The 23,495-nt window shown below is 37.0% G+C and overlaps 1 protein-coding gene across 1 annotated transcript in view; it reads left to right on the top strand.

Annotated features, from left to right (window-relative positions):
- CNTNAP2 (contactin associated protein 2) overlaps window positions 1-23,495 on the top strand; it is a 1,034,819-nt gene that overhangs the window by 564,814 nt on the left and 446,510 nt on the right. Inside the window, exon 9 of the mRNA XM_065665653.1 lies at window positions 12,683-12,832. Coding sequence (XP_065521725.1) covers window positions 12,683-12,832 — 150 coding nt within the window. The remainder of the gene's footprint in view (window positions 1-12,682; window positions 12,833-23,495) is intronic.

Here is a 23,495-nt window from a genome sequence, read left to right as displayed (position 1 = left end):
CTGTATTCACATTAAGGAACTTAAGGAACTACAGATTCTTTTGACTTAGAAGTTTAATGGCTCAGGATGTTTAATTTGCTGTCGGCATGACTAACAGTGAATATGCTCATCCCCTATGGCTGCAGTTGAAAAAGAAAAGCATCAGAATTCAAACTGTTATCCAGGTTAAATTCTTTTTACTTCTTATCTCAGTTGACTTCCAGATTTTCTATCAAAATGTAAGCATCATTGTGCTTTCTAAATGTTAGACCTAAACAGCTTTATCATAACCAACCTCATTAATTCAGCAGGAGCAACTTCCCCCCAAGCATGACATTTCTATGGAAACCTGGAGAAAGTTCCTCCTTCTGGCTTAGAAGTACTTTTTATTTGAATGAACTGGAGATTCCTGTGGCATAGTAACAGTAAGAACTGTAAGAAATGTAATGTTACAGAGACCTAAACTGCATGAAGGGTGACTGAGCTTGATCCAAAGCATAAGCCTAACATTAGTATGTGAAGCTGAAATGGCTTTCCTGCTGCCATGTCTTAAAAGAATGAAAGAAAATACTAAGGACTTTGTGTGTTTCCTGTTTTTCTATAGTGCTAAGAAAATTGTAAGTCCTTAGCGAGTGAGTAACAATAATTCCTAGCCTTCTGTAATAAGTCAACATTTAATTACCAGTTTGAGATGTCATAGTAGTCTAAAAAGAACCTGGCAAATACACAACAAGAAAGTTTATGAAGCGGCCCTTATTTTCTGCATTGCTTAACCCAGTCCCAAGCAAAGTAGCATGGAAAATTTCTATGAACAACTGGCTATGTTGTTTTGCACTGAATGGCTTAAAAAGCAACATATAGACAAATTATTTTGGTAAAAGTATCTTTTGAATTTTCTGACTTCTATCAGTCTTCCTGCCAGGAAGGGATAAGGAACAATCAATATGAAATTTGATTTGCATTTAACATGATCTGGAATCTCAGATGTGGCTTTATTATGTTTTTTCATCAAACTAAAAGTAAAACAACATTAGTTACACCACCAGATTTTCAGCGAAGTTTTGTTTAAAAATCCATTTCCAGATGGTCTCTGTGATAATGAAGGCAAGTCATGCATGAAACAACAGATTTGCAATGGTAAATATGTTTATTTACTTAGTGTTTATTTATTTACTGTAGACTTCTAGGACAATTGTCAAAGCTGCTGCTGTTTTGTAATGTATTTTGAAGTTGCTTTGTGCAACAAGTGAAACAGGCAGTTAAATTTAGGAAAAAGTAAATAGGTAGGATTTTGGGCGTGTAACATCCTCGGTAAGCATTAGTTTATGCCACAAAACTACCTTTGGGTTTTCAGTACTTCAGAAGATAAATGTATGTAACATTGTCTAGAATTCTGAAAAACACAGTCTTCGGTAGAATGAATTTAATACCTGTGTTACTTGATGTAGTAATTTTTAGCAACTTTCATGTGGTAGTTCTATTAAAAAGTAACCTAATTTTAGAACTTAGGTTTTGAGTTCTTTATTTTTTTCCCTTGTTACTAGAACACCCAATGACAATTCTGTAGTAAGCTATTTTTCAAAAGCTGCATCATTTCACAAACAGAGGAATTTCTTGCCAAGCTGGCATTTCCAGAATGACGGCAGAGCAAACAGCTGTAGTAACTTTTCTGTAAGGTATGTATGCACTCTGTAAGGCCTTAAAAAGAAATAGGTTTTGTTCTTTTTGTTGGTGTTTTCAGGGAGAAGAGGGGTTTGTCAGCAGATCCCTGATAGCTAAATGAAATTATTGATGCTCTGAATGAGAATAGGTTTTCTAAAATTATTTGGTCCCAACAGTCCCTTCCCAGTCTCCAGGTCACCAGTGTGGGTACAGGTGTTAGCAGCAGCATGTATTCCTGCTACAGTCAGAAAGTTGTGCTCAGCCATGTTTCACTGACAATGTCACAAGGCCTTTAACAATAGTGAACTGAATGATTTATTACAATTCAGCTTATGAGTTGCGTAGTTCAGTGATTTATCTTCATAAAATGCTTGTGACAGCCTCTACTATGCATCAGAATGCAGTTAACCCAAGGAAAGGATGATGCAAACATAATGTGTTTCCATGATTTATTGACTGTGGATCCTATAATTACTAATTACGCATATGACAGACCACCTAATGCATGAAATGCAACAGAAAATCTGCAATGAAAAGTTATGATAGCAATACAGTTGAAGTTCCTATAAAAAAAAAGAAATTTTACAGTGAGAACTGAGAATATATTTTCTGACCCTAAAAAAATCTGTGTTTGCATTAATAACTTTTAATAAGAGCTGCAGAAAGGGGAGAGGAAAAATGTCTACCAGGTTTTAACCTATTTTCCATTGTGCTCTCACTTGTGATGTAAAAAACAATGAAATTATTAAAAGGTTAGTGAACAACAACAACGAAAATATTTGGAAAAGACATCTCAGTTACTGACAGTTCCTGAAGCTCTTTATTCTTATGTATTAAATGATGATTACTGACAAACATTTAAACTAAACTGTGATTCTCCTAATCTTTGCCAGATTTAATGAAATTTCTGACCTTTTTTTTCTCCTGCTATACTTTATTCATTTCCTTGCCATAGGTTATGCTTTATGCATGTTTATAGGAAGCCTTCTTCAAAATAGCTGCTGTGTATACTTTTTTTGTAGCATAAGAGGCTATGTTAAATATGTTGCTTTGGATTTTAGCAATGATTATGTTGAGGTGAGCATTAGAAATCAGTGATTAAAAGATAATACTTTCAGTCACTTGTGATGGCCACAAAGGGACAAAAGGCACTTGACAGATAAGAACAGGGCAATTTTATATGAAAGAGAGAATGCAGTATTTATAATCTTCCTTGCTATGCCTGTTTCAAAATGCTTTACTCCCATCATGCAGCTTTCTGTAAAGTGAGATTTTAACTGGGTTGTACTGACCAAAGGTCAAAGTTGCAAAGCAAAAGAATTGGACAGTTCAGTTAAACAAATTCACTTTGAGCTCAGGAGGTATTTAATGCAGATTGATTCCCTCACTGTCAGGACAGATTCAGTGATTATGAGTGGGTACAGTATATGTAAGTTGAGTTGGGAGCAAATTCTTTTATAATGAAACCCAGTAGCAACTGTAACTGGGGAAAAGCTATTGCATCTCCATTATAATGATTCTGATTATCACAGACTGGTAGGTGTGAAAGATACTGAAGCTCATATAAGCCAGCTCCTTGGAAAATTAGTTTTTCCACATGCTAGCCTAAATCCTCAGCTGGTATGGATGCCCATAGGCCCAGGACTTCAGCAGAGGCATTTTACTTTGAACACTGTTGCAGTTACCTCTCCAGTGGCTTTAACTCCAGCTGAACTCCTGTAGCTTAAGGACAAAGACATGTATGTGTGGACCTCTAGAAAATATTTTATTTTTGAGGCACATGGTTTTAAAGTAGTATTGATAATATCATAACTTCAGATCCCTTAATTCATGTGTTACTAACTAGCAGGAACAGCCATGGTGCACATGTGAGGTATACAACAGTGATCTGTTTCTCCCATGCCAGCTCTCACAGTGTCCTGCCAGTTGTATTGACAGGACTGTTCTATCCCTAGCTCTCTTCTGTTACAAGTGGTGGATTCAGTCTGTAGTTCAAAGGCAGTGCTTCTAGCACCCAGCACTGAAGCAGTGCTTAGCTCTGATCCCACTGCTGTGCTGAACAATCCACCGCAGTGCGGCTGTATTTGAAAGAACAGCCTTTCCTCTTTCGTCAGGTGTGGGCTGGAGTCATTCCTCATTTTCTAGGAATTTGGGGAACTTTACTGAAATTCAGGGTAAGAAGCAGCAAAATAAGGCAATGTATATTTGAAGAATAGCTAGTTTGATAACTTTTCAAAGGCATTAGGTTTAGTCACTTTAAACTACACTATTCCCCTTTGACAGCCCATGGTGAAAGGTGCAGATGAGAGAAAATGCTGTCATATTGAACTGACTGGGAAACAGGGGCTGGAGTAATTTTCAGGTTTCTTCTTAGAACTTCTTTTATGATGAAAGGCTGCTTTCATTAGGTACTTCCTCCTAAATGAACGCATGAAATATGCTTTTAAAACCTAGGATCGTAGTTCATGGATGGAGTCAGAGTACATGCTTTCTTGACTTCGAGCTATAACTTGCGTTGTCAAAGAGCAGTCTGTAAAAGGCAATATTCAGTAAAATGCAGAGCAGTCCTGCAGTCTTAATTATGTTTGTAAGGTTTTCTTAGAAAACCATTGCTTAAGGTCCAAGTATTTTTATGGCGGTTCCCTTTGAAAGAGACTATATTTTATGTATACCTGGCTGCTGTATTGTTAACAAAGAACATATAATGCATGAAAATATTTTTAGTTAATAAATTAAGTGAATAATTTCTATGGGTGATTATATTAAGACTTTACTCTGGTTCACTAAGAACTTTATTTTTTTTTCTTTTGGCTTTCTGGTTTTGAAAACATACACCTACTTACCACTAATACAGAATTAATCAGTACCAGCAAATACATGCAAAGACTGGGGCAAAATTATTCTTCTAGGGGCAGGGAGATGCTACTTGAACATCTCACTTGCAGGAGATCTACTGCCCCACAGAGTGCTATGGCAGTGTGGTGTTTTATCAGTTTTTCTTTAAGGCTTTCAATAGAAGAGAACGGGCTGTTTTCAGATCAAGATCCCAATGTCCTCAGCAAATGCTTTCAGCATTTTAGATCTGCCTGTGTCTGCAGTAGTGAGCAATGTAGCATGTTAAGAGTGGATCTGCAGAGAACAGTTTATGCTGAGCTGTGAAAATCCATGCAATGTCATTTGCACACTTGAGACTGGAGATTCTTTGGATGTAGTTTCATCTAAGGCAATTACAGTCCTCAGGTATTGAGACCGATACCAACTATAACTAAAAGCTAAATGTAGTTTACATGTAAACCTCTACCTCCAGCTTTATTGGTGTCTGATTCATGCACAAAACTGTCTTCTCCTGTGGGGAGTTGACTGCTTTCGGTTGTGGCTGCAGAACTGGTCTAAAGCAAATTTAAGTCCAGCCTCAAGGTGTCACTAATGAGGATCTTAACCACAGTCTGCAGATACAGCACTGTTTGGTTCTGGAAGTGGAATATTCCAGGTATAAAGAGTAAATGATTTAATATGATTTGAGGTCAGTGAAAAATAGATCATGAAGAAACACCCACTGGTTGGTCAGCAGTATTTGCTAGATTATGTCCACATTTAGTGCTTTTTTTTTGGCAGGGGGAGTGGTGGGTTTGGTTTTGTTCATGCCTCTGTGACAGAGGCAGGGGTTCTTGTAAGGCAGCCAACTCCTTGTAAAAAGTGCTATACTGTGTTTGGAAGAAAAAATGCAATGTTTCTATTTATAATGTGAGGCATATGTATAATGAAGATAAAATAATAAAAGGGGTTTTTTTGTATAATAGGATTAAGATATGAAAAGGGCTGCTATGTAAATTTCCTTTCAGCAAATCTTGTGCCTAGAGCTTTGTATAGCTTCTACACAGGAACATAATGAAAGTGTTACAGGTGCTGATTTAAAAGTATTGCCAAATAAACAACATAAAGCTATTTTAGTGTACCACAAGTACAGTGATAAAGCTTCAATCACTTCTTCCCCCATCATATGCGTCAAGCTCTCAATCATGCATTGATGACTGCTAGAAAATGTGCACAGAAAGAACTGTTTGGATGTCTGAGACTTATTTAGGTCTCAATTTGGCCAAATACTTAAAGATGTGCACAGCTTTTATACCCTTGAGTGATCTCCTACTAAAGCGTGTTTTTAAGTATTCTTGTTGGTTCGGAGCCATGGCTGGGAAACTTGTCTCAGGCATTTCAATATCAGAACAAAGTTACATTTGATTTTTGCTGTTGGTCGGAAAATGCCAATATACCTTTAGTCCCACGGAGGTTTTTTCTTCTTTTTGTACCTGCTTTTTCTTACCAACATAACGCTCCACACCGAGTTCTGTTTGTCATTAAATATTCTGTTTAAGACAAAGTGAAAGTGTTCACTTGGGCATCTGTAAAAAAATGCAGGGAAATAAAAATTGGTGTATGCTCCTTCTCACTGAACATGTCAGTGTTATGAAATGAAAAGTTAGATTTGCTTTCAGCCCCCATCTGGAATACCTAGTCACTTTTATATATTATTTATCCAGCATTAATGTGCAAAGAATGGACGCTATCTCTGTCATGGTTTTGTAGGTACCTGAACTTGGTAAATCCAAAGATAAGACTAAGTAAAGTAGGTTACCTGTTCTATGTTTTTTTAATTCAGCCATCTAAATAATAAGTAGACAGTAAATAGTATAAATAATTGTCATACAGAAAGGCTTTAAATTCAGAAAGCCCCCCCAAAAAGCTAATGAAATATATCTAATATGAATAAATGTGACAGAATAGTAGTCATATAACAAGTACCTCTATGTTTCATAAGATGAAAAGTAATAAATCAAAATACTAAGATGCTGAGTATATAAAAGTAATAATAATTTGGTCCAGAATAGTATCTGGCAGGTGACTGTAAAAACTATAAAATGAAGTTACAGCTTTATGAGTATAATGCTGTTTCTAAGATGGTTTGTTTTTACAAGACATAAAGAAGAAAAAAAATATAAATCCTTTTCTAGGAAAAATCTGAAGGTTTCTTATATGAAAAATGTAAGAAAGTCTATAGGAGAACGAGTAGTTAAATTACCAGTTTCAGTAATGATGATTGTGATTATTTGAAATCTAAGAATAGATCAGATTTTACGTTAGCATGCTTGTGGTTTTCAGTAGGGAAAGTAAGTTGATTGTGTTCTATGTACTCTTAGATGCAAATAGCTGTTTTGAGGTCTAAAAGATGATGATACATTATCTGGATATGGGACAGAGCTGTATTGTAATTCTAAGTGTTGGCAGTTAAAAATCAGGTAAAGCTAGATGCTGATTTGGAAAGAGTCGAGGAAGTTAGGAACAGTTGTGCTAAATAATTGATGTGCAGCTATGGTTTATTTCTTAGACAAGATTAATCCTGGAGCCATTCATGGAGATTATTACCACTGAGCATGTACAAAACCCACTGCAATTCCAGGGCACCGGCTTGCATTATTGGAGGCAACATTTGCTGACTTGATATGGACTGTGCAATAGAAGAAGAGGGTAGTGAAAAAAGGTGTACTTGTTCCTTAACAGCAGCATCCTTTCAGCATGCTGAACACATATAGGTTCCAATTTCCAGGTGTATGTATTTTCGTATTTAAGGCATAATAATAATAATACATTTTTTTTTTCCTGAGTATAAAGACTGTGAGAAGAAGAGCAGAGAGAAGAGAGGAAAAAGCCTGTGCTTAAAAAGCTAAAATTGTTTCATCAGTTGCATGAGATTCTACAAGACTCTTAAGCATACAATTTGCAAAACATTATTTTTTCTGTCATTCAAGCACAGTCTTTCATCTGTTTTTATTAATTTTCAGTAAAAAAAAAAAAAAAGGGAAAAAAAATCATTATGAGTTTGACCATTATTTGCCAGGTTTATGGTCCTTTTCATTGAAATCACCAGTAGTCAAGCCTCTTACAATAACAGGTTTGAATGTTCTAAAGAGTCTGCAGGATTGTAGCTGTATGTATTAACTATGGAAAGAGGAAAATTACCTAGGTTTTAACTAGGATTTACTATTGTAACTATGTATTAACTATGGAAAGAGGAAAATTACCTAGGTTTGGGGGTTTTAGTTTTTTCCTATGTGTTTGGGTTTTTTTCTGAATACATTCTGTATATACAAGGCTAGAGATGTATTTAAAGCTAAATGTTCATCTCTTCTGGCATTAACTTGCAGATAAAACTCGGTATAAATAAAGTATCACCAATGGGCAAATTTTTGGCATGTTTCCAACTCCTGAGTTTAAATTTGAGGATGAAATTTTTCTTAACAGTTTTGATTTTATTGGAGAACAGGGTTTTCCATCATTAAAATCCCTTCAAGGGCTGCATTTGCTACAGTCTTAGTGTACTGTTCATCTGGATAGCTGGAAAAATTGTTAAAACTAAAAATAAGAAGGACTTTTCTGAATCATAAATCCTAAAATTGTAGTAAAATTGTAGCAAAATTGTACTGAATTAGCAAGGGGTTAGACAGGAATAGCAAGTACACCACCCTCCTCAGAGAAACTTGGGGCTGGCAGGCTACAGTAAAAGCAGTGATAAACCAACCTCTCCCTCTCTGCATTCACCCTCAGACAGGATGGGTCTTGCCATCGGCAGAGAAACTTTGACTGGATTTGTGATTTCCTGGATTACAGGGAATGCAGACACTCATTGCTGAATACCCAGGAAACCCTCCTTGTTTCCAGCACCCCTCAGGCTTGTTCATATGGATGCTCCCTGTTCTGCTCTGGAGTCTCCCCATCCTGAATATTAAGGGTTTCATCTTCTAAAAAATTACAAGAAATTACAAGATAAAATGTTTACTACAACAGTGGGAACTAATGACCAGTTTGCAGCTGCATAGCCTTAGGTGGCTTCAGTGATTCATGGAGCGCAGATACTATAATATCCCTGTTTTATTCTTAAACTGAGCTACAGTCATAAATCAGAATTATGATGAGGTTCTGTTCTGATGTAGCAGATGTGATGCTGTTGACTTCAGGCGAACTTTGTCTATGTGCATCAGCAGACTGTATAATCTAGCACTCGTTATTAGCCCCTGCATGGGTCAGGACCTGTATAGGAATATTTGCTCGCACAAGATTAACCGTAGAAGAATTTGACAGGTTTGCTACTATAGTTTTCTTCAAGGTGTAACTCAACCAGCCTCAGTGCATAATGAACAACTCAATCTAAGTTGTTCATTATGCATTAAACTCTTGTACTCTTTTGGTATTCGTTAATCTAGTCCTTCTTCTATGTCTATAATAAGCAAAACATCTGTTTCTTCTTGTTCAATCAAAGTGCCTACCTCAAGAGTCCTACTTCTAAAATAAAGTCATTTAAACACAAATCCTAGATAGGGAGAATGCATTTCATTAACATGTTTAATTTGCATATGAAACCAGCTTTTTCAGAACTCGGCGGGGAATTTCTGGTGGCAGCAGTATGTGGTTGGGTTGTTTTTTTTTTCTCAACTTGTATACCAGAAAGTTACAGTAAGAAAATAAAAAGAATGCAAATAAATATGTATCAGCTCAGATGAGAGAGCTCAAACTGCAATGAGAAATCATTGCTGCGCATTTGGGATGTTGGCCATTCTAAACTTTCCAGCTGAAAATTCTTTTAATAGAGCATTATTCTACTCTTAATGTTGAGTCTTGGTTTATAGAAGATCACAGTTAAGCTTGGCTTGTTTTTAATTCCAAGTAGAAATATACATGAGGCATGTAATAAAATACTACAATAAAAATAGCTCGTGCAGCTGTACAGACTTAGCCCCTATGCGAGAATATACTGTGTATTCCAATTTAAGTCTCTGGAACACAGAGCATTAACATGTGTAAGGAAGCAGGGTTGGCAATATTGCCTCTTTACTGTCATGTTTCTAGCAAGCAGCTCACAGAGAGCAGCATACCCCCTTAGTGTATTTTGCTAAATGCTGTGCACATAGAAGCAATGCATGGCATCATTTTTTGCTACAGCTCTCCTCATGTTCCCATTCCTATCTGGTCTGCTCAGCAGATCCATCTTCCCTCCACCTGCTTCTTTCCTTGACTCACAACAACATTCATTCCTTTCAGTGTGATACCGGTGAGCTTGGGGTGTTTTTACTGCACACCGGGAGAGCATACCACAGATGGAAGTACCTGTGCACTTAGGCTAGCATACTGTGCACCATTTTCACTTGGTATTTCAGCAGATCGCATCACCTGTTTCTGTGCTTTAAGGAGGAATGGTTTGGGACTTTCCAGGATGTTCAGAAATCCATGCTGAGTTGGACAAATCTCTCCCTCAGTAAAAAAGCGTGCCAGGGACTTAAACTCACAAATAGGGTGTGACAGAAACGATGGCTTTCTTCCTTTCTTTTTTTCAATGTATTTTCATTGTTTAGACTACTTGTTCTACTTTTTGACAATTAAAATCTATTTAGGTAGTAGAAACAAAGACAGTCATTAAAACCTTTCCTCTCCCAAGCTCAGGCTCAGCTTCAATTCCTACCGTAGCTCCTACCTCCTATTCCCGAGCAGCCCTCTGGGGGTGCGGGACCGTGGCCGGGACACAGCGGCTTCTCTCTGCGGCTCCCGCAGCTCCCTCAGGAGCTCTCCACCCGCTCCCTCCGGGGTGGGGGGGAATCTCCGGGTCGCTCCTGCCGCTCTGCCCTCGGGGCTGGCCGGGCCGGGCCGCTCCTCACCCTTGGCCCCTCAGCGCTCCCCGCGGGCAGCGCCCGCCCCTCCTCAGCCGAGGCCGCTGTGCTCGAGGCGCTCCCCCGCGGCTGAGGGGCTGGGTTGTGCCCGCCGTGGGGCCGCTGGAGCCCGCTGGGGCCGGACTCGCCTCGCCTCGCCTCAGCGAGACCCCGCCGGCCCCCGGCAGCGTTTAGGCAGGAAACCCGGTACAAGTCCCTGTTTCAGCCAAACCGAAGAGCCTCGCCGCTTAACCCTGAGTGTTTCCGCTCCTCCAGGGGCTGAGGAGAAGGCGAGACGTGCCCGAGCCACGGCTGCCCTTCCCACCGCGCCCGGGTGAGGTTTGGTTCCCTCCTGCCCAGAGGCGGCTCCGGGAGCCCGGGAAGGCCGGCGGAGGAGGCCGAGCACCCCGCGGTGTTTCCGGGGGTTCATTTTCCATGAATGGGGTCGCGGTGTAAAACACCGCCAGCAGCCCGCAGGGGCTTACACCCAGGCGAACACAGGGAGTCCGCTTCAGCCCCGTGAGAGGTGACAGCTTTTCCCGTGACCGCCTAAACCAGATGTGTCTTTTCTTCATAACTGATTTCCTGCCTATTTTTCTTCCCATTCTGACAAGTTCGGGATATTCTATCAATTTGAAGGAAAGAATCATGGATTTTAAAAGAAAAAATACAGAAAATGGAAAAATCTCCGTTTGCATTAAAGGTTGATGCTGTTTGTTGTTTTGCTTTTATTTACTTCACCTGGCGAGAGTTAATGTCTCAGGCGCTTTCCCTGCATATCTTAACATTTAGCAATGAAGTGTGTATAAAAGACACCACAGATAACACAGAGCTGTGGAGCATCTTTCCTCTGGCTGCAGCACTGCAGAGGACATGAGGGCAAAAGAGGAGAAATAATGGTGGAACCAGCTGGAAAGTTTGGGTTTAAGTATGTTCAGGTAAACTTAAGTTGTAGTAACACATTGCAACAATTTTAGAACCCTGTAGAAAGGTATATCCTCTTTCCCAAGTTTATTATCGGTTGAAATTAATTTCATCTGGATTGTAATTGTGTGGTTTTCTGTTTCTTCTTTGTATGTCAAATGTAATGAAAACAAGAAATAGGCTTGCAAACAGAAAGCTGTTCTCATATTTAGTGTATTAGGTCTTTCATCTATTCTTAGATGGAACAAGCTTTGGTAGAAACATTTCTTACTGATGCATTTTTCAAGAGGCTTTTATTTAGGCTAATGAATATTCCAAGGTACAGAACTCCGTGTTATTTGAGGACTAGATCTTGTATCTTAAACATATGGAAGCAGTGGGAAAAAATAGTAATTCTTTGGGTTTACCTGTTTGCCGTGACTATTATTCCTTGTTCATAGAAGATAATATTCTTTCCAATATTTTGGAAGTTTATCTTCCGTTATACTTCTGATATTTTGCATCACATTTAATGTTAGGAACAGTTTATTGCATTGTGTTGTGGTTTATTTTGGCAAATGACATTTTAGCACCTTTGTCTAGTGGAGAAAACATCACTTGTAAGAGTGATGTGCTTTTACTAGAGTGTTTGCTATTTACTTACTGACCCAACATAACTGCCTGCACAGTAATGGCCAGAACAAACTTAGTACTCACAGCTCTTCAATGCCAGTTTAACTTGCAGGACAAACTGGCTTCCTGCCAGATGCTGCTGGAGACAATGTAAGGAATATATAATTCTCTCTTTTATATAAAGATTTGAATGAATGATCAGATCCATCTGCTTCACTGCTGTCATTATTGGGAGGGGTGGTGCTCCCTTAAGGTTGCAGGTTTTGGCAGACATTTGCTGTTTTTTCAGTGCCTCTGTGATAATGTCATAGTCTTCTGTCACTAGCACTGCATCCCCATACAAGATTTGCTGTGAATGTGAACCTTTCCCCTCCTATTTTTAATTTCCCTTTTCTTGGAAATATTTAGCTTTTGATAAAGGCAGCAATCAGAAGCATAATGTGCCCCTTTGGCTTGTAACTCATAGTTAAATAAATTAATCTTTTCTTTCTGAACTTGATCACAGAAACAATTAAGAGATACTCTTTATTAGTAAAATGTAGAATATTGATGGGAAAGGTGAGTGATAACATCTGTAGTTAGATACAGTTATACCTGGTAGTATGGACACTTCAGTATTTCCAAGACTTGTATTTATGTTACAGTGTTATTTTTTTGGGTAATAATGACTTCAACAGCAATGATTTTTTTATGACACTAAAGTTTTTTCCTTTCTGCAGTAGCCTTCGTTAAAACTTATATAATGACCCTGGGACACAGACATAATATATACTGAAATAAGTAAAATGTTCCAATGACTTTTGTTTTCTTAGGCTCTGGTCTCAATGATGGTCAGTGGCATGAAGTCCGATTCCTAGCTAAGGAAAATTTTGCTGTCCTCACCATTGATGGCGATGAAGCTTCAGCTGTTCGAACAAACAGCCCTCTACAAGTTAAGACTGGAGAGAAATACTTCTTTGGAGGTAAAAAAAAATAAATTAACAAATATCTGCTTAAAATGCTGTTTCTTCTAATCTACATAATAGGTGAAATGCAGCTCAGGATGTAATTCATTCATGTAGATCTTAATGCAAATGGTAACATGTTCTTCTTGCATTTGTATATTAGGCCATCAAAACTCTTGGATTTTTTTTAAATTTTTATTTAAAGTTCTATATTAAAAAGCCTATTTAGCATGTCAGAATTATTTTCATATGTTACCGTCCTATCGGAGAAGGTTGTTGAGGGTTTTTAAACTCAAACATGTTACTTTTCATACTGCTAGCTGGTTGTTTTTTTTTTTTGAAGAACATCTGATTCAGCAGTGATCTGAAGTCTTTGTTCAAGCAGAATTCTCAGCAAGCTCAAATGCTAAGATCAAAAAAGTTGCAAGTTGTATTTTTGAAGCATCCCACATGCGTGAGGTTGCGCATGAAAGCTTCAGGCAGAGAACATAAATTTAGAAAGTAGAATTTATCAGTGTTTCAAACTGATCTTTTTTTTTTTTTTCACCCAAACTAGAAAGTTACATGTCTAATCAAAATAAAATATAAATGTGATACTAGATATAACATTGCCCAAGTGACAGAAAAGTTGGTGGCATATAAAGTACCCTAAGTAGAAAGGGAAAAATATCCTTACAAGGTTATTCTCATTTCATTATTATCAAATTAAAGTTGATCTGTCACAAAGGTAAACTTCCTGTTGCTGCAAGATGTGTCTTTTTCTATATCCTTAATTCAGCTAATAACCTGAATAGGTGGGGTTTTTTTTGATCATATTGCCTCAAATAAGAGTTCTAGGATAGCCATGATAAAGGCTGAAAGTTATTTTGTTGTCAAAACATAGTACTTTCAATTTGTCAGAACAATCTGAAGCATTCTCATTAAATGAAGTTATTAAGCACACATAGGAGAAAATGAAAAGAAATGCCATATGCAACACATCCAGTGTTAAATTCTGTTAATTTTAATAGGTGAAATCCCCAGACTAGTATTGTATTTCTGGAGAGAGATTGATTGATTTCTGCTGAAATGTCTTTTACCTCTGACTCTGCTTGTGAGGGATAGATAGTCTAGTTTCTCCAGAGAGTTTTTATACCCTTTTAGTGAAAATCTGGCTTGATTTGTTGTCTTTTCAGTAGGATTCTGAAATCTGCTTTACTTGTAATTTTCGACCTGTACTTTATAATTCATCGTCCTTCCATTAAAAAAAGTTGTGTATGTGGATATTGTTCTAGTGGGATATGAAAGTCAATCATGAAGTCCCTGAAGTGTCATTCCAACATCTGTTCACTCAAATACATGGCCCTATTGTATAAACTATAGGGGTTTTTTTGGTTTTCCATTTTATCTTTTTGTAACCAGAAAGGTCTTCTAGAGGTGGATCAGAAATATTAGAGTCCTAACCTTCAAGTCCACTTTTATTTCAAAATAAGAAGTCTGCATTTGCAACACTGCTTTTTTTCATTTAAAATGTCTTACGCTGTTAATCTGAAGAAGCTTTATTTCTGACTTTGATCTGAGGAACCCATTTATTTTAGTAAGCTCCCACATGAATATTGCTATATATACATTTGTTAATTATTTTGCTATATGTATCTGTTAATTACAGATTAGTTGCAACTTAAAGCCAGTCTTTTGGTTCCATATTAGAAACCTAATCTTTATATTCATGATCTGCATCTTATGAGGCAAAGGGCTTTTTTGTTGTATTCCTTCTACACTTATGTGTTCTTCCTTATTTTTTCTTGTGAGCCCTTGAAGTTATAGCAGTTAATAAGTAATACTTTCAAGAAGAGGATGTAGAAGTGGAAATAGTGGGGAACTTCAAACGTTTGCACCACTTGTTAATTGTCAAAGGCGTTTTCATTAATTTCTTCAGAAATGATAAAATGAGAAAATGTTAAATACTTTTAGTCTACAAATATGCATTATTGGTTAGGAAAGAGACAACTGCCTCTTGAATTCAGAAGGTAGTATGGTTTTTTTTGCATGCTGCAAAATGCCTAGCAGAATTATCATTCTTTAGTGATGATAATTTTTCAATGTGAAAAGGAATCCAGTAGATTTCTTGCTAGAAATCTGAATGCAAGAGTTACAGGTGTATTGACTGTTAAACCTTTGCATTATTAAAATCTAAACGTATATATCGCAGATGCAGAAGTTAAATTACCAATTTTAAAGATATGTTATGATATTCATCCCTTCCCAGTACTACATTTCTTCATTTTAAAAGATCTGGGAAAGCTAAATCCATGGAATTTGTGTTCAGAGAGATTGTACAGCATTTCTGGGTTCTGAAAACTCTTCTGGTTTAGATTTTTCTATTTCATCCTTGAAACAGATACCACATGTATGCAAATGTTTTACTCTCCAAACTGTCCCTTTCCCTGATTTCACAATAAGTCTATGTCTTTGTATTCTGGTCTGCTGTTGTCATTATAGTAAATATATACTATAGGCAGTGGTGTTGTCTTTGCTGAAGAAAATATTTATAGGTTGCTCTTTGGGCTACAGTATAATGCTTTATCAAAAATATATTGGAGATTTTAAAGAGAAGAGTAGTTACAATAAAATGGGTACTGCCTCAAAGGAGTAAAGCAGACACAAGATAGACCCTTTTCTGTAAAAATAACTACAGCTTTTACTGTAAGAGAAGTACCACATATCGAGTGTGAATTCCTGAGACTGTGTCTATTTTTGAGAGTAATGATCATTTTTGTATATTGTTGTCGTAACTTTGTCCCACTGGTAGTATCCCATAATATTAGATTTATAATAAAATAGCCAATCTATCAAAATTGGGAATGGATTGAGTAGGCAAAGAGAACAGTACTATGGCAGATGTAATGATAAAGCATTCCAGACAAATCACAAATATTAAGCTTTTATAAAAGTAGGTTTGCAGTGATGCCTGAAAAAGTCCTTAACTGTACTCACAACATTTTGATTAGAACTTGATTATGTCTCAGTCCAGTATAAGTATAGAAATAACAGGGGGAATGCAGGGACATGGGATGGTTGTGCATTTTTTCCTGACATTAGAAATGTTGGCACAGGCAGGAAGCAGCCTGGGAGTCAGACTGGTCCTTCCCCTTGTACATGCAAGTGTGTACAGTAGGCAGTTGAACACTGGGGAGACACTGAAGGCATTAGCATAGGAATAGCTCATTTGGATACTGAGTGATGTACTGGGCCTGGCTCATCAACCTCTCTGTCTAGTAGCAGCCTCCAGCTACCATTCTGAGAAAGCTGAGAAGCCAGACCTGATAGACGCTCTGTTTCCCTCGAAATGAGTTCCTATTGGATAGAAATGCTTGTCCACCAAACTCAATTGACCGCCAAACTCAGATTTTTACAGCAATATTTGGGTAGAAGAGATGTGGAAATTAGATTGTTTTATGACTTCTACCTATAGAACTAATGTTCTAGATTTGAAAAATTGTAAAAGTAAATTGCAAGAGTATTTTTTTATTATTATTATTTCTCAGAGAATAAATCATGTTCAGTAATTTAGTCTTTGGATTTTTTTTTGGTTTGGTTTTTCTGGTTTGTTTTTTTTAAACTCTTTTTGTGCCTCTCCTGTGCTGTTTCTTACTAGTAAGAACCTCCCAAGGGACAGACAGCAGTGGTGTTTTATTAAAGCGTGAGAGTTAGGGGAAGCTCTGTTAAGATGAGGCATTTCTGTAGATTCTGTGAGTGTATGCTGGTGGTGTATGTGGGAGGGTGGCTGCTAATTGCCTATTACCCTGCAGTGTAACTATTCTTCTCTCCCCAGTGGTTTTATTTTCCTTCCCTTTCTTGTATTGAATTTGTTTCTTTTTGGAAAAGGAAGTTCACTTCTTTCTACTAAGCTCTAGAGAATGATGTTTCTTTGTTGTTTCCAATTATCTGCATAAAACAAAAAACCTTCTCCTTCTGCAGAGAAAGTGAATCACAGAGTGAAAATGAGTCCATTAACCTCATTTGCACTGTTGGAGATAAACGGCTGTTGCGAGGTGTCTTAAGCTTGCACCAAGCCACCTAATAGTTGCCTAGTGCCCAGAGGAAATATTTGATTAGAGACATCATTTTTACTTGTTTCTATTTTACTGCATTTTTTTTAATTGTATTACTTTCCATCTCCTTTTCACTGGCTTAAGGATTTGTTTTTAGTATGAGTGATAAATCTTCGTTGAGAACAAAGGTATGCAGCATGCATCTCAGTCCACTGTGTGCTGCTTTTTCTGACAAGCAAAGATGAATAGACTATGCAGTAAGTTTCCTTTGGGATACCAGTCTATGGCCTGTAGAAAGTCCTTCTGTTCTCTATGCCTGTACAAAACGCACTCTATCTGGAGTCTTGTTCTCGGGGTAGAATTCATTTTTTTCTCAAAGTTGTATTAGTCTAAAATACCATAGAATTAGAAGTGGTAGAAGAAGAAGGGAAGTCAAGTGAAAAGGAAAAAAATATCTTCCTCTGTTTCACATGTGCTGGGCTCTTCTCCACATGAATCTTCTCTTCTTAAAACCTGCCATCTATAGTCAAATCCTTTGGGTTGCATGCCTACATTTTGAATCAAGTTATCCATTGTTATCCTTGGGTGATTAACAGCTGTTACAGTCATGGTCAGACTTCCAAGATGGTGTCACTAGGATTTCAAAAGCACTCAAGCTATCATAATCAGAAGTATTATCAGATGGAAAAGGGGTATGGAATTGTTTGTTGTTTTGGGGGGGGGGGGGGGGGGTTTGCAGCTCAACTTCAGATGTGTTCAGAAGAACCAAAGTAAAGTGTTATATGACAAATGAACAGGCCCCAACCAATTACAGTTCAGGTTATCTGTTACTGATACAGGAAAATGGAGTCCCTGCTGACATCATTCTCTCTTAATCCTGCAGTTTATGACAACTTGGTAAGGGAGAATGTTGTTGGGGTGTATTTGCTTTAGTGCAAGTTGGTCAGACTTTTAATATGTCAGGGTTTCAGTTTTGGTGGCCACTTATTTTTCTTGCATATGTAACTATGAGACAGGGGGTTGAATTTGCATTTCTTGTGGAAAGGATGCTTGGAAATCTCTCTCCTCACTGTCATAGTTCTACTCTAAATGTAAATACAAATCCATGAGGAGAACACAAAGCAGATTCAAAGTAACTCAGAGTATAGTGTAATTTTGTCTATCTAGAGCATTTATCTTTAGGAATCTTCTCAGGTCAATCCTACAAAATAATGACAAACAGAAGAAAAAGGAATGAAAGAACTGGGGCAGGCAGAAAGCCGATACTTTGTGCAAGCAAATAAAAGATCAAATCCATGATAATGTGAGTTTAGGAATAGCTATATGGGAGCTGGAATAACTTCAGCTTTTGAGCAAATGCCTATTAGAGATGAGAAATGTCTGCTCACTGAAAAATGGATGAAGTTCTGAGATGTGCTCTGCTTGTTATACAGCATAAATCTCTCACTAAGCTGAAGATGTTAGCACAGAGCATATATCTAAAAGTTTCTAAAAAAACAAACAATCTCTTTTTCCTTTATTTTCTTGCAAGCACTAAAGCAAATTTCTGTGTGCAGCAGATAAGAGAACATCAGATTTTTCAATACATTTTCTTTTCTCTAACTGATACTTAAACCCAAGAAATAACAAAGAATGAGAAAGACATGTATCGTAGAGAGTAAATCTGCATGGACATGGGAAGGAGTAAACTGACCTAATGGAAATCTATTGTCTCTAATTCTGTGTGTATATTATTTCCTTTTTCACTGAATACAGTAGTTATTGTTTCCTGAGTCTCAATCAGAAGCAAATTTTATCAAGTCTTCAAGTATTACAGAAAATTCAATTGAAAATGGAGGAAATTCCCTGTGTAGTATAGCTCTTGACTCTAATGGAAAGGGCTTATAAAAATTAGTAAAATTTCCAAAAGAAAAACCTTTGGATAAAGAAATACTTGTTAAAGACCCAGAAGAGAGCTATTTACAGACACACTCAAAAGTGACTGTACCTGTATCCTATATGCCCCTCTTGCTGATGCTTTAGTAGGTCAAGCAACAAGGTCTTTGTTACCAGTAGCTGAAAAAAACTACCTACAGGAGAGGAAGGGCAGGTTTTTCATCAAGCAGTGAATGTTGGGAGGAATATTAATCAATACTAATCACTAGACAGTACTAATTGGCACTTTATGGCTTTAGAACACTGCAAATAATGTAGTCAGTTGATCAATGGCATTAAGAATAACAAATAGATCTGTGTTGAGTATGTTGAATTGTGTTGTGAAAAATGAAGACATATGCTTTCCCAGTGTGTGAAAATAATCATACTCGTAAGTAGTGGAGAATACTAATTAATATACATGAATAGCACTTCTGCCAACTTAACCTGCTTTTCAAGGGTATCCTGGCTCTGCTTCTATGTTTATGAATGTGGTTATTGTCCCCAGCCACAATTCAACACAGCTACGGAGGAGGAGGGAGAGGAAAGGTAAATTTTTGGTGCCATCAATAGGTTATACTGCTTTCAGAGACTTTTTTGTTTGGGGGAGTGACTTACTGTGCTTCCCAAAGGATTTTCCATAGGTATTAAAGTATCTGTGACTTTCCTCTTTAAATTGCTACGGCACACCTCAGCCTCTCCTTTTCTTCCCAATACCCTCTATATGTGAGGCAAACATTCAATTGCATTTCAATGTTTTAAGTATGTAAATGAGCAAGTACTAATACTGTAAACAAGCAGATGCCTACCTGCCGTTGATTCTGATGGTAGTCACATAGCGTGTTTCAGAATATCTGCCTATCTGTAATAACTGTAAACATCAGTAACTTTGGAAATATGATTTAATAAATCATAAATGTATAACAGGAGGAAGAAAAAACAAAAAACCAGGATAACCCTTAAATTACCTTGTCAGTGTCAAAGTATGTTTACTTTATGTTTAATTTGGGGTGGACAAAGTTTTGGTAGCACAGTACTGAATATTTAAAATTGCTGATCTCTTTTAGGAGGGAAACCAGCAAACTGCTAGACCATTTGCGGTTATTAAGTCCTGTCAAAGACACTGTCATGACTTACTTGCTGGATAGCCACAATACCTTTTTTCTTTTACCTTTTCTTATTTTCCTAAAAGTGATTTGTGGCTTCCCCATCCCTGGCTGTGTTCAAGGACAAGTTGGGTGGTATCGTAGGCAACCCGGTCTAGTGGAAGATGTATGTGTGTGCCCATGACAGGGGGGTTGGAACTAGGCGATCTTTAATGTCCCTTCCAACCCAAACTATTCTGTGATTCTGTGAATTTTTCTGTCTTGGACAATTAGCGTAAACAGTTACTGTAGAACTGTTAAAAAATCCTGTTTTTATGAAGGAAGGGAAGAAATAGGACGCTTTTGAGGGATCAAGGTTATATTGTCAGCTGGAGAAAAGTGAAAGTAGATCTGTTGCTATAGCAATAAAAAACACTCAGTCTCTTTTAGTTCATCACCCATGATACGAAGCATATGCATAACCTGAATGATCCCAAGAAGTGATTTTACAGACACTCTGCTTCTGGACTGAGACCTGCATGCTTATCACCTTGATCTTGTCCAGCAAATCCAAATGAGATTAGACACTGTGTTATTTGTTTAGTATGTAGTTTATGCAGTAAAAATAACACAGTCATTTGTGTAGTAATGCACAATGACTGAAAATCCTTCAGTAAACAAACTTTTATTTATCAATAAGAGCAAGCCAGATAGTGGTGTAGAACAGAAGTGTGTAGGATGGTTTTGTGTTTGTGTAGGAAGAATTTTGCTTCAATCTATAATAACAAAAGTATTCTCTAGATAGCATGAAGGATATATCCTTGTGAATCTTGTTCCAAGTAGATGAGGTCTTTAAAAGAAGCTAGCTTTAATGATGCTTGACAGTGCTTCATCTCCTCTGTGCACTTGCTTAATTTTCATCATTCTTACTGACCAGGCTTCCCAACACACTGTCTGTACTTGCTTGTCATTTTTTTAATCATCATTTATTCCTTTAATTTGATACTAAGTTTTTGATTCAGTAAGTTGGAAGCTTTTTGTTGAACATTAGAATAGAAACAAGAGTGGGAGGGAAAGTTTACCACCTTGTGTTGTTTGAATGTGTTAAAGATCATGGTGCGAGTAAACAGTGCTTATGCTCTTAGTGATTCACAGTTATTCTGTAGATACATGATGAAGAAGCTTGAGACAGCACAAAGAGATGGGATGCTGCATAGCTTGATGCATGTTTTAGAAAGGTCACCAAGGAATTATGCAACTGCAATAATACATGAATCTTAAATCTTTTCTGAGAATGCTAGAGCTCTTTTTGTCAGTTATATATTCCTATTTCATTTTTTAACAAATTTTATTATGTTTATGATCTCAACAAAAGTAAAATAAGACAAGTCTTTATAAATGCAGTGAGTGATCTTCTCAGAGATCCTACAAATATTAGCAACAAGATTGTAACCATATCTCATGCTAGTGCCCAGAAATGTAAAAGTATCACGGCATCATATCCACCTATCATTTGCTAAGTGGCATTCTCACTTGGGTCGATGAATTTTGCTGCATAAAAGCAGTGATTCATGTTTCTGCCTTTGAAATGTGTAATAAAATTCTGAGATGGGTTTACAAAATAACACAACCATGTGTACGTACAGGTACGCATGTTAACAGTATGTTCAGCAGAACTAGTTAATTTTATAAAGAAGCCTAAACACTTTCTCCAAGTAATTCATTGTTTTTAGTGCTCAAATGAAGGTGCAAAGTCCATAGTTGGTGCAATTTACCTATAGAAACAATTTCTGAATGTCATACAGGCATGTGAAATCTGAAGGGTTTTTTGTTGCTGTCTCTGTTCCGTGCTTTAATCTGTGATAGGCAAATACTTAAGTTAGAACTAGATTATGCCCTGAGTAGTCTTTGGAGCTTCCCACTGAAGCTTGTCAGTTATGTTCATTCACCATAGCTGAGACCTGTCCCCCAAGAATTGACTTGGTTTGCATACATACTTTATATAATCAATATACTGAGATCTGAAATGACTTTTTAATTTAAAATTGAAGAAGATAGATTTTCAAGCCCCACATTTGTGAGAAGAGTAGAAAAGTACTGAAGCCAAGGGTCACCATGGCAGTTTTCAGTAGAATTTTCATTAATTATTAGGAAATTTCCATTATTTTAATGTCTTCTGATATTAAAATATTAATCTATTATATCTTTTGAAATTGTTGTGTATACTATAATACTGCTATTAGAAATATACTTGGAGTAACTGCGGACTCCACTGCGTTCCTTACATGGCTGTATTTAAGAAAGACTTTGACTAATAAATGTATTCTTAGTACATCATTACAGCTAGGCAACCAGCCTGGTCTTTACATTTTCCCATTACATTTGTTTTCCCAACCAAGAACAAATGTGTAAGGACTCTGCTTGGCTTTCAGTTCTAACCCAGATTTTCCTGAGCTGCAAAAAAAATTCATCTTTTCCACAACATTCAGGGTTATCTTAAGAAAATTTGTTTCTATCCACCATCTTTTTTTAAGTTTTGGAGTCTGATATGCAGAATATTTTTCCTTAACCATCATTTTTCATAAATCTGCTCCAAAACTAGTGTCATTTACCAAGCTCGCTCCATTTTCTGCTTAGCTACTTTTAGAAAATGCAAGGGCAGGAAGAATCTGATTATTAGCAGTTTCAGAAACAGCCTTAGAGTTTACTGCTCTACAGAATCACGACTGTGACTTGCCTTTCTAATCCTATTGATCTGCAGTTTCATTAACTTTCAGCATCTCAGAAGCTTGCAAGCTATATGTAAGATGTCCTTGCTTAGTGAAATAAGTAGCAATGTTTTGCTTGTATCATAAGCCCAAGGCAGTTTCAAAAATACTTTGTTTGTCATGAAAGCAAAAAGAGGAATTTTCTTCAAAGTGCCTGGATAACTTTAAAATAAAATTAATTAGAAATTAAATTATTGTATGTGTAGGGTTTACAATAAAAACATATATTGAATAAAAAATAACTAGTTTATAAAATATTTCTTAAAACAGTACTTTTTAAAACAGTACCCCTTTTCTGCCTCATATCGTCAGGCCTGTCAGTAACAAGCTGAGGTGAATGCTTTAACCTGCATGAACTTCATGGTGATGTTTGGATTTGTGCTTCAGTCAAAGCTCTTGTTCTTCATTGAATGCACCCTGCTATTCTATGTTGTATTATGTTGCAGCACTATTTATAATTTTTTAATTTCTACATTTCATCTCTGAAATTCAAATTTCTTAAAAATTCCTCTTTAACATAGTGATATCATTTTGTATTTATCATCTCTGGTGAATAATTGTCTATTTTATCTTAGTTGATAGGAAGTGTGTATTTCACTTTTTCAATAACTCGTTTTCTAGCCTAAATTACAGATTGCAAGATAACAGTGTATTTCTCTTTTATCCTCCTAAAAGTCTACTCTGGGGGAAATAAAGCTGGTGATTTGGAGAGGGTTCAACACATTCCAGCATCTGTATGTGACTTAGTGAGCAAGTTAATATCTGCTGTTCAGTTCAGCTACCTATAAAATTAGATTAAAAGCACTAATTTCGGGGTGACTAATTAAAAAATTACAGTGGACAACTTCACATTTTTTCTTTATTTTCACTACTTCTGTGT

Source organism: Lathamus discolor, chromosome 2 (genome assembly GCF_037157495.1).
Source record: "Lathamus discolor isolate bLatDis1 chromosome 2, bLatDis1.hap1, whole genome shotgun sequence".
Classification (NCBI taxonomy): Eukaryota; Metazoa; Chordata; class Aves; order Psittaciformes; family Psittacidae; genus Lathamus; species Lathamus discolor.
Note: the sequence above shows the minus strand (reverse complement) of the source record. Positions and strands in the feature narration are given on the sequence as shown.